Below are 12,675 nucleotides of genomic sequence, written 5' to 3'. Positions count from 1 at the left end.
AGGGATGTAATGAATATAGAGGTACTTAACAAAGTCATGGGGATGTAATGAATATAGAGTTACTTAACAAAGTCATGGAGATGTAATGAATATAGAGGTACTTAACAAAGTCATGGAGATGTAATGAATATAGAGGTACTTAACAAAGTCATGGGATTGTAATGAATATAGAGGTACTTAACAAAGTCATGGAGATGTAATGAATATAGAGGTACTTAATAAAGTCATGGGGATGTAATGAATATAGAGGTACTTAACAAAGTCATAGGGATGTAATGAATATAGAGGTACTTAACAAAGTCATGGAGATGTAATGAATATAGAGGTACTTAACAAAGTCATAGGGATGTAATGAATATAGAGGTACTTCACAAAGTCATGGAGATGTAATGAATATAGAGGTACTTAACAAATGCATGGAGATGTAATGAATATAGAGGTACTTAACAAAGTCATGGAGATGTAATGAATATAGAGGTACTTAACAAAGTCAGAGGGATGTAATGAATATAGAGGTACTTAACAAAGTCATGGAGATGTAATGAATATAGAGGTACTTAATAAAGCCTTAATGACATCCTTGTCAAACTTACTATAATCCATTTAATTCATTATATCACAAATATTTTATTCATTCTAAAGAAAATATACCCAAGTCCTTTGTATCTATTATGATGTTATCCTACCTACTCCAATACTAAAACTACCTATGATGCTATGTTGGAACTAGTATTCACAGTGAGTATTGAACCTTTTGTCCTTTTAGAGTTAGAGCTCTGGTTTTCGTCCACCTCTTTACATGGCACATCCTTAGCAGGACCCAGTTCTATGAACATTCCTTAACTTTAAGGAATTTCTTAACATAATTTTCCCCATAGAAAAGCATTACAAAAGTTCAGGAAAAATCTTAAGTTAAGGAGCCTTCCTTAAAATCTGCAATGCTTTCCTAGGGAGGATTTTAAGTTAAGGGATTCCTTAAATTTAAGGAATGTTCATGAAACTGGGCCCTGTTCACAGAACGTTGAATTAGCAGGTGTGTTTACTATGACCAAAACAATGTACTTAAACAGATGTCTAGCAGTGGGTAAATCGCATGTACTTCTTGAGGATATCATCAACCCACAATCAAATAGCATCATCCTTATAGATTGTTTCCCACAGGTAACTGAATCTCTTACCCCTTGTGGAGGTTTATAACAATGACAGAATCAAATACTTTGTCTTAGAAAGCATTTCTACTCAAAGAAAATTTTTATGCATCTGGAGGTTTTTTCTCAACAACCAAATTAGTCTTTTGGAGAACTTTTAGCTTTTACTTCTTGTTGAGTATTCATAGACAAGTATCATTAACTTCTTGTTTAGTTTTACAGTATGACTCTTTTTACTACAGCATGACACGCATGCGTTTTTGTAGCTGGACTCTTAACAAAAGTATGAGTATATGCCGAAAGACACATTTCATTACGAGTCTTTCATAAAGATTCTTTTATAATATAATGAGTTTTTGTAGCAGGACACTTTTATTAGGTCACAAAGTTGTTTGAACAGAAATTACTTAACAATTATTTGAGGTTTTCCGGTGAGTCTTCTACTATGTCAGGATTTTTGTAGGGCTATTACTTCATCAGGTCAATCTAATTATAATTAGACTTGTAATTCCGCTCCCCTATGATGCTCTACGTTATGCTTCAATACAATATCTACATTGCCCCTTTTGGGGTCACATCAGCATGACCCCTACGGTTAGCCAAACAGTGTGTCACCTACAAAATCTTCGGTGTGGTTGATTCTCTTGGAAGTATAAATGGGTACTAGCCACATATAGTATTACCGAGATGTTCCGATTCTAGGCCAGAGGTCATGCTGAGGTGACCCTGAACAGGGCATTGTTAGATCTTGTATTGGAGCGTAACGTAGAGCATCGTAGTGGAACAGAATTACTAGTCTAATTTTAATTAGTCTGTTCATCAGGTATTTTTGTTGGGGGACTCTATTACTTCATCATGTGTTAGAGAACTCTTTTACTTCTATTGGAGGTTCAAATAGACAGGTAAAGACCGGACCTTCATCGGGCCCTATTGTCAATAACCAGTCTAAATTAGCTGTCAAATAATCACTGCTGTTTAAATTCAGATTACATCAGAGAAAGGTGTATTGATTTGTCGTCATTCATCCTCATCTCAACACTGGCTGTCCACACTTGGTGCAGATTGTAAACCACTTTTCATGAAATGATTCATTCGAGATCGATATTTCCCATGCCACAACACTGCACTTTAACAAGCTGACATGTCTCAATCCTGATCATCAAACAATCAAAGCATTTCAAACATTACCTCTGCTCCAGGGGAAATCAAGATTCCTCTGTGGCCTTACAGTTGATATTAGAATTAACTTATTTACTCCTCTTCTGACTTACCTTCAAACTCATTACAAAACTGAACTCACAGCCATTACTCTATTTCAGGTGTAGATATGTTCAAATGTTGCTTCTTCAATAGGAGGTAAAATCTACAACCTTAACTAATACAAACCTCTTGATGGATTTAATTCAAGCCTTTTATAGCTTAAAAGTTTAACACAGACAATACTTAAGGAAAACAAATCACTTGACCATTGACCTTAAACTTAGAAAAATGGTTTATTTGAAATTTTGTGTTTATTTTTCAAAACATCTAACCAATATTTACTGGCATATAACTCTGGTCTAAGCTGTTATGTTTTGGGAAACTCTTGCATATTCGTGAGCTAGAACTTAGTCAGATGTCTTATTCCTTGCAGACTGTGAGGTTTTAAAGCAGGAGACTGGAACTATTACTTTGACAGATGTGGCCTCGTCAAGGGACACAACTCTGGGCCTAGCTTCCTTATAGAGACGGTAGAGGTGCGTGAGGTGTAGAAAGAGTACATAGGAGATTCACCAGTAGAATCGTAACAGCAATATTTTCTGCGTACCCGAGATACTCTGACTCAAATAAAATTATCTTTACCCTGACTATACTTAAATCATGCATAGCGCAGTTCTCTGTCCACAAACATATAGTGTTTGTCCGTCATGTATCCGTCAAATGGACCAAATTCAGATTGACGAGCCCGCCCTCATTTATATATTTTCATTATATATTTATGACAAATTAATATGTCCATTGTTATTGGATTTTGTTCTAAATGTCATTTCAGCTGAAATGTTTATCTAATTCTGTAAAAAATCTTCTGAAATTAGTTGTGTTGAGGAAATGCACTAGATTACAGCCCGGAAAACGTCACACACAATACAACCCTGAGCTACAGACACAAGTGTCATTTAACGTTCTATGTAATTACATAAAATCACCATAAACCTAGAGAACCAATTATTACTGCAATTTATGTACCAGGAAAACGCTAATTTTCATATTATCATAAAACAAAGAACATATTAAGCATTATGTCTAATGAACACTGTGTAATGTATATATTTTCCACAAATTGTTTGATTAAAGTTTGTTTATCAAATTATTTCTATGAACTTTATCCATGCATAGACCTTATATGAAAGTACGCAAAGAACAACTCATTTCATATTTACAAAATGAAGAATTACATCTCATTATTTATCTTGTGCTTTCCTGCTTTGTATATAAAGTTGAAGCCCATTTCACAAAGGACAAACAGGACAAATATATCTACAGAAGTTTGATCTCATGTATACATAATGATGGTAGTAGAAACAAATTTTGATCAACTTTGTCGCACAAATTCTCAAAATTCACTAAACCTTTATTTACCTGGTATTTTACATTTGGTAATAAATATAACTTGTATATAAATCACTTTCAACTGTTTAATTGGGCCTAATTTATATCCTATTAACAGCCAGGCTATGGCCTTCTCTGTATGCAGTGCCCAGTGTTTTGGGAGGCTGCAGTATATTCATGTTGTGTCTCTTTGCAATGGAAACTCACTTTTGATGTCTCAGATATTGAGAGTTGAGAATACTGGAGTGCCCAGAAGAAAACCCACATTATCAAAAGTTATAGTAAAGCAGGTTTGGAGTGACCATTCTAAACAATGGAAGGAAGAAGAAAGGAATCAATGACCTAGAGATCTAGGTATCATCCACCAACTGGTTTCACTTGATCTTACCTTTGGCACCTTGGCGAAGCGACCAGTCCGGGTGTCTCGGATAAAGGAGATGTCAAGACAGTCCATGTCCTACCAATGGAAGTAGATAATCAAGATCAACAAAATGCTTTACACATATACAATTCTACAGTGAACTCTTGAAGACCAAGACTTTTTAAGTAAGGTGGAGACATTCAATACAAGCAAAACTATAACCAGTGACACCATTGTAACCCATTTAAAACAAATCCTTAAGCTTTTCAAAATGTTAAAACTTATCTGAATTTATGTTTTTTATCATTTCTTTCTAAATTTGGCAGATTCATATAGTGTAATTTAAGCAAATACTGCTTTTTCAGTTCAAAGAAGTAACTCCTCAAATAAACACAAATACTAAGATTTATAAAATTGTGTTTTTTATATTGAGAAAAATAAATGGCCAGTCCGTCAAATCTGCAAGAGAATGTGGTGATCAAAGTGCATTGTATATAGATATACACTAACAGTGCTAAAACACAAACTATAAAACTGTCTAACACTGGAGTAATATCATCTTGCAATATACTAAAATATAGATCACTTAAATGAAAATTCAGCATCAAATTCAACGGCAGATAATAGCATCAAACTATTTTTTTTTGCATTTACTTTAATTATTGCATCATAAAATGCTACCGATACTCCACTCATGATAGAAATATTAAGCAATACTCCACTCATGATCAAAATATTAAGTGATCTATATTTGATATCTAAGTATCACAACACAATATCGCTAGCTTGACCTTGGTTACATACGAACTGAAAACAAATGATCTTCTTACTTACATAGCAAAAGTAACTGATTACATCACACTTATATTCTTCACAGAAATATTATTACCACACAGTTATTTTCTAAGAATCATATACAGTGACTATGTTTTCCTCAAATGCATTTTATGTAAAGTTATCCCACATTGAGGCAAATTTACAGTAAAAATGTACCAGATTTTAGAGTTATCGCTCTTGACACTTAATTATTACTTCCCTTTTATCAAGGATGTTACGTATACCTTGCAATTCAATGTAGAAATGCCAACTTGTCAGATGCGCTAGATAGTTACAAACACTTTCTGAAAATATCCACCATATTCAGCTTGGTAGTTTATTTTCGTATATTTTAGTATTGACTAAGTATGAGAATCGTTAAAACATATATATCAATACCATCATTCCAGCTGATGTACAAGATTGCTGGAAAAGACAAAATTATCTAAGAGATTAGTACATAATATTTTCAAAGTTATTAATAAGGTGGGGAAAAAATCAAAATCAGCAAAAATTGTTTGTGCACAAAATTTGCAAAACTATTATATGGCACAAAATAATACCTCGCTATGAAGTTACGAATAAACAAAGCCATTATATGATAATGAAAACGGTTTTGATTAATGAATCTATAAGGTGTTATTTATATAAATTTCAATATCACAAACACAATACTTTCATATAGACACATAACTAGCTGAAGGATTAAAGATCCAGTGGTGCTATTATTATCAAAGACATGTTAGTGATTAGTAGAGAAAGAAACATGACAGATAATCTGAATCTTTTGTGACCTTGAATCCTAGGAGGAAACCAAAAGTAAAAACCTACAAAAATATTAACTATCACAAGGTGTGTCATCTAAAATAGTGCATCAAATATAGACATTATATGGAATCAGAGCTTTTACCACAACAACTTTAACCTCAATGACCTTTACCTAGAAACAGTTACTATGGCAACTGGAAGATCACTCCATGTTTTCATGGTCATAAATATAAGATGGCCTTGAGAAATAAAGAAAGTAATCGTTACAACAAAATATCACCTTACACATATTCCTTTATGTGCCAATGATAAGAAATTGACTCCGGTAAATATAGGGCTAATAATTTATTTTATTTATATTTTATTTATTTTGATGAGATATATGTGTGACTAAACACACGTTAGATTTGGTCTGTTTCATGGTTAGGGGATTTATGAAGGTAACAATGGACGCTGTATTGTATAAGCAATAATATTAAGGGATTATACACCGGACAGATATGTGATACTGTGCTATTTTCTCTTTCCTATGTATAATGTGTTCTGTTGGGTTAAAAATAAGTCAAAAGTATATAAAACAGTAGTTACATTTCTAAATTTATCTGATACCTTGATAAAATACCATTCTTTCTATATATATATGAATTGTTATCTTTTGAAAATGGGAGTAGAGTCAATAAAAGATAAATCAATAAGGCGATCTCCTTTACCTGTTGTGATTGCACCTTCCTATTTTCTATATTGTTACATTGATGAAGTTTACTGTGACACTTACGCTCAGCTTCATTATAAATTTTTTTACCGCTGTCTTTTTTTCATATAAAGCTGGATTAAATACACTGTTAATTATGACATATCCTTAAAAAATGTATAAAAATATCTGCACTTCAAATCAAATCTAGCACTATGGGTTTAATTGTGGATACCTAAATGGCTTTTGAAGGTATAGTACAGTGTTGTTTAATGAATAGCTGATGTTAACACAGCATATAACACACCACACATATACAGGTAGTCCCTACAGAGGAGAACACAACAGAATCCATCAAATTAAGCTTTTGTTTCTGTAGAATGTCGACAGCAGTGAGAGGAGATAGAGAACAGGAGAGTTGTCTACTTGTGATGTAGAAGTTGTTCTAAGGGCCAGAGAAACTAGACAGACAATCATGTTATTGTTACGTAATATACTCAATTTAAATTCCAGAAAAAAACTTGAATGTATTAATTCAAAATGTTTAAATAGTTTATAAAAAACACATATAATCAAAATACATAGCTTTAAAAGCAGATTATAGAGGTTACAACATGGATTTTTTCCGTTTCGTTTTTTTTTTTTTTTTTTTTTTTTTCAGAATTTTTTCTTCATATCTGTGTAAGAAAAATATTAGGGGAAAAAATGCCAGAATATTGGCAGCTGATGGGATATGGCCGAGGACAATACATATTCTGTGTAGAAATACTACTACTATAGAGGAAATCTTTTAACAACTAGACGAGCAGTACTTGGTGGTACCGCTGTAGAATATGTATTGTACCGGCTCCCTCAGACCTGTCCAGCATATTGTGTTATTGGTATAAAAGCACTCTGTATATTAATGCTAGGTAATTGTCATACCGCTATAGTCATGGACACCTTCCTGCCTGTAGTTTGGCCCTGTATTACAAAGAAAATTATCAACATGCAATGCTTCTGACCAATTTATATCCGTATCTTATGTCTTAGCTTAAACAGGACAAAACAATATTGTAATGATACCAGCCCTTTGATGTTAAATCAGCAAAAATTTGTATCAACAATATGAAGTTGTGTAACAAGGGGACAATTAAGGGTGTGGAAAACAGCAAAACTCATATCGGGGGACAACAAGTACAAACATTCCTATAAACTCTCAAAAAAATCTGTGGAAAAAGTATGTTGTTGTTAAAACCAATAAAAACATCTGTGGAAAAAAATTGTTGTGTCATATGTGGTTTCCCAGCTCTCTTGTGTAGAGTAATGGTTTATGTACTGGTTTGTAAAATCTACACAGTTTAAATTGAATACACTGAAAAAATTCTCATACTTCGGACCAATAAGTTATCTTTTCTTACTCAACCACTAGAATAAAGGGGCTTTGTAATGTTTTTAAACAAAAAAACAAATGAAAATTATGCAAATAACCTTACCACAACATAAACATCACTAGCAGTAGTTCAATCGAGTACGATTTGACGTCAGGACAAGATTTTTATTCTGTATAGAGTATGTATAGATATGAATTTCTGTAATTCTGGAGACTATAAACTGAGTCTCTGGTTACTAGGAACTCATCATGGCTAGATTTTGCTGGTTTTATCTCGAGGTGGCCATCAGCCTGACTTTTGAATGTATGCATGATTTCAGGCAAGAATGATAAAGTCTGTGTACAGGAAATTATCAATTTTGAGGGCTATTCATCTGGACTGCATGCTCAGCAAACATGATCAATACAACCTAATTGTGAGATGTGACTGGCCGCCAGCGTGTCCCACAACTGTGGTCAGCGGCGTTCATCGATAGACAACATCCCTATAAGGTCACTGCAATATCAAAAAGTGTTATGGGACACTTTGTTACGACCATATCAGTGACAGTGTTATGTTGCCTGTGCTAATATGGCCGCTCTTGGGACGAACAATTGACTGAGGACCGAGCGGAAAGCCATTGTAATGAAGCAAACTAAGATACCAAATGAAAGAGGTGGCCTGTGTATCATTGGAGAACCCTGTCGAAGACCAATAGTCCTTATTCTGGCCAGACTTCTGCCTACTATAATTCTGGCCAGACATGAGCCCATATTCTAGTCAAGGATTTATGATGACCTATATTCTGGCCACAGACCATATAGAGGTTGTTTGAATCCCTTGAAATATTTCAAAACAAACTATACATTACTGGTCAGTCCAAATGTTGTCTATTAAATATTGTGTTCATATTTTAGATTAGTAAAACCTATGTTCATGTTAAGGTTATTTATAATTCAATAAATTATACATTGAAAGTGAAGATACCTGCAATTCTATACCTTAGAATGTTTGGCTACTAAAAGGGACATTATATAGAACCATCTTCTTATAAAAACACTGATAATACATGTCCTTTAACTTTACTAACTAATTCATTCATTTCAGACAAGTATACATATGTCTTTAACTGAATAAAAGGTAAAATGAAACCTTTCATAACTAATTACTTTGTTAAGAGTTTAAACAGCAATTTATATAGTTATACATTTTCATCAAATAAAATGTGAAAAAAAGATTTTCAAAAATCTGAGAGATGAACCCAAAGACTAATGGATGGCCAAGACTAATATCAGGTCTATTTTTAATTGTTGAAGTAACACCGGATCATCTATAAATGTATCATATATATAGCAGACATGCCTGTGCTGTGTAATACAAGGAGATAGGGTGTGCTCATATATCACTCATTCTAGCTGGTGGTGCTGCTGGCATATACCCTTAATATGGAATCAATAAATAAATAGCAAGTACTGTCAAACCTTTTGCCTCAGATAAATATGGCCATAATTTTTTTTTTTTTTTTAGATATAACAAGGGTTCAAGATAATTGTCAAACTTTAACTGAAAATTTCCTGATCTTTTGATGCAGACTCTTTGGATTCATAAAATTTGGATATCATACGCGAGTTTCGAGATCCCAAAATGACGTGGTTATATATAAATTACATTTTACGTCGATTTGTCCCACCTTCCAGTGATTGTGACTTCATCTGTTTGTGACATTGCTATCACTGGAAGGTTGGACTAATCGACAGTAATATGTTCTCTACCCATGTCATTTTGAGATATCAAAACACCCATATTTAACCTTATTCTTTTACTTTAGTAACCACGAAAATAAAGAACATTTCATGTTATTTAGTAACCCAAATCTGAATCGAACCCCAGCTAACTTGATGGAAAGCATATGCATTCCTACTGTGCCAACAAAAACCCAAGTTTGTTGGATATAGGTAACTATGTCCAAAGATTTTGTAAAATAATGGATCATATATATTTTTATTGGGGAATTATGATAAATGACAAAATCCTTATGCTCTGTGCTATATGTTATTTTATTTATTTTATAAAACCAATTCTATTATCTTTGCTTATACATTATATTGCATGTCTGTTGTATCAAAATTGAAAGGAACACTGTGTAAGACACAATGTTAGTTTCAGTAAGCCTGTCATGTTTTGGATTTGATGAATGTATTTCAAAATTGCTATCTCCACTACAAATCGTGGTGCTGCCTGCCCCACCCATAACACACATACACATAGCTCATAACATCAAACAGCTATGAAGCTTAACAGACCTTTTTTATTATCTTTATCATAAACCAAGGAGAAATCGTTCATAAATAATATATTTCAATGTTTTTTATGATATACATGGTAAAGCCTGAGAGAAACCATGGCTAATATCACATTTTTTCTCTAATTCATCTTATGATATTTATAGCTATAAATTCTTACATCTATATATATTTATCACAATGTATGTATATAACTAGTGCTGGTATAACATTTATATTGGTGTTTTTATCACTCACTGAGTAAAACAAAACATCATTATGATTTAAATGTTTGGGTATTTAACCGATTTTACCTATTTAACCTTGAACCTTGAGAAGAAATAATGTAGTATTGCAGCAAAATTTATGTAAGTTTATATAACTGTCAACTGTTCACCACACAATGTTCCGGCGTGACCACGACTTGTGATGAATGCCACTCACCGACTTCTTGGAAATTTCTAGTCTACACTTCAAACTCATCATCAACATTTAATATATAATCTAACATGCAGGCAGGACATTTCTGATTTTTGTATAGCTATTCCATATTTGCATATTACAGAGTTATCTGCCCTTGCGGGTAGATGTTGATTATGAAATACATGTGTTTGTGAGCATACCATCATACATTTCAGAGAAACCGATGTGGGTTTGCTCACAAAACAATGATGTTATAGATACCTGTCCGCAAGGGAGGTAACTCTGTAATATGCAAAGACGGAATCATAAACCACAACGTACAAAGGCTAGGGGAGATATAAAATATATATATTAACAATGGGGTGGGTCTGCTAATATAACTCATCCATATGGAGGATGGTAACAGGGACTTAACGTGAAATCATAAATTATTATCGAAACTATAAAATGGAACATCAAAGAAACTGTTGTGATGCAACATGCATGACCTGTGTATAAAATAATCATTAAAACTGAAATCAAAATCAAATACAATCAATGTATCCTGGATTCCATGCAGCGTCAACATTCCTCTGATACTTACAGTGCCATCCACACTTGTCTGAAAATTTAGTCGTACAGAATCAAGTTTGGTGAATAAAGAAATTCAGTGAAATCTGACCTTACTGACAGAAATCTATTGAAATTTCATAATTTAATTAAAAAGGAGAAGAATATATAGCAATATATTCAGGTTGGAAGATTAGTCCCATTATCAGAAATTATTACGTATTGAAATAAGATGTCATAAAAGACTGTATGTCATCATAAAGAGAGGATCTATTACCATGCATAAAAATAACTCTTTTTTTTCCCCTTTCTAAGCCTGTCTTCATTTTTAGTATGTTAGAAGTATTCTCTCTATAAATAAACAAATTTTCCATCTCAAATCTCAAATCTTAAATTATTTATATGCATGTTTCTAAAATAAACCCTTTCTAAGTTTTTGGTCTCAAATACTGTATATATAGTAATGACATCAACAAGGATGGGAGGAGGGGTTAGAATAATAAAATTAATTCTGATTGCATCACAATCATTTCCAAGACACAGAGCATGACATCATGTACCTCAGGTGTCAGTAAAGTCAGGTTTTACTTTACAGAGGTTCTTTAATTATAAAACAGATAAGTATTTCATACCATTAATATAGACAAACAAAACTTAAAATTTATACCAGAAATAAACACACAGTTGTATCTTTTTTCCCATGATTTTCATCTCGACCAAAACAAGAATTTTTGGTCTTAATCCTCCGATTTTTAAGTTACTTAACTTCCTGTATTGAAGAACTCATTGACCGTTATAACAAGACCAGATGGGCTGCAGGTGCTTCCTAGTTCCAGACTTCTGGACCAATTCATTAATATTCAATACTGATTGACTACATCTGTTGTCTGCCACCTATTCTGTGACATGGATGTCAAATACACCTAAAACGCCTTCGCTTAAAAGAACATCAAATGCCAATCACCATAATTTTGCAAGGCTACAGGGCAGTTACTGTCGCCAGTCGATCTGGACATGTAAGCATTTGATTTTTTGTAGGTCTAGACGACCAGAATCATCCACACGACCATTATCAATGCATGGCGACTATCGGTGACATTAAGATTGGATGATATGCCTAGCACATTGTCAAGGATAGTGTAGAAACGGATGGACATATGGTTGATCTGAATCTAATGTCCGTCAGCTCTAAAACAATCCAAAACCAATTGAGCTGAAGCAGATAGAGGCTGGTATGTCATGTATTGGACCACACTCAACAACAACAGACAAATAGAAATGAATTGGTTCTCCCAGCACATGGGCCACCCCAGTCTGTGTGGTGGTGGCTTTAATCTGCCACAACAGATTCCAAGTTTAGCATGCCTCTCAAAAACTGGTATTGCAGATATCTGACTTTTCCACTTTTTGAATTTAGCATCAGAGGCATCCCTATTGATTGTATTGGCTTTAAGCTTGCACATTGGCTTTCAAAGTATTGCAGATTTCACCTATGTATATTGGAGTTTCAAGTAAGGCACTATAAATACCTCCATCTACAGTAATGGTAATTGGCATCAGTGGTATTCCTAGAAATTGTAGTGGCTTTATCCTAGCTTGCACACAGGCTTCCCAAATTTGGCACTAGATAGGGTTTAAGATTGCACATTGGCCATTTATGATTGATACTAGAATTACCCCTTGATAAAAGAACGGC

At 33.6% G+C, this 12,675-nt stretch overlaps 1 protein-coding gene across 7 annotated transcripts in view; it reads right to left on the bottom strand.

Moving 5' to 3' along the window:
* The window catches only part of LOC138318013 (1-phosphatidylinositol 4,5-bisphosphate phosphodiesterase beta-1-like), a 103,812-nt gene that overhangs the window by 41,772 nt on the left and 49,365 nt on the right, over nt 1-12,675 (bottom strand). For 4 of the 7 annotated variants that reach the window (XM_069260029.1, XM_069260036.1, XM_069260031.1 and 1 more), the window contains exons 3-4: nt 7,298-7,336; nt 4,126-4,194 (exon numbers count right to left, since the gene is read on the bottom strand). In XM_069260029.1, the coding sequence (XP_069116130.1) occupies nt 4,126-4,194; nt 7,298-7,336 (108 nt within the window). Of the gene's footprint in view, nt 1-4,125; nt 4,195-7,297; nt 7,337-11,013; nt 11,032-12,675 lie in introns of all 7 variants that reach the window. The other 3 variants (XM_069260034.1, XM_069260035.1, XM_069260032.1) reach the window with 2 other exon arrangements.

The sequence above is a fragment of the Argopecten irradians genome, chromosome 3 (assembly GCF_041381155.1).
Source record: "Argopecten irradians isolate NY chromosome 3, Ai_NY, whole genome shotgun sequence".
Classification (NCBI taxonomy): domain Eukaryota; kingdom Metazoa; phylum Mollusca; class Bivalvia; order Pectinida; family Pectinidae; genus Argopecten; species Argopecten irradians.
This window is presented reverse-complemented; position numbering and strand designations above follow the sequence as displayed.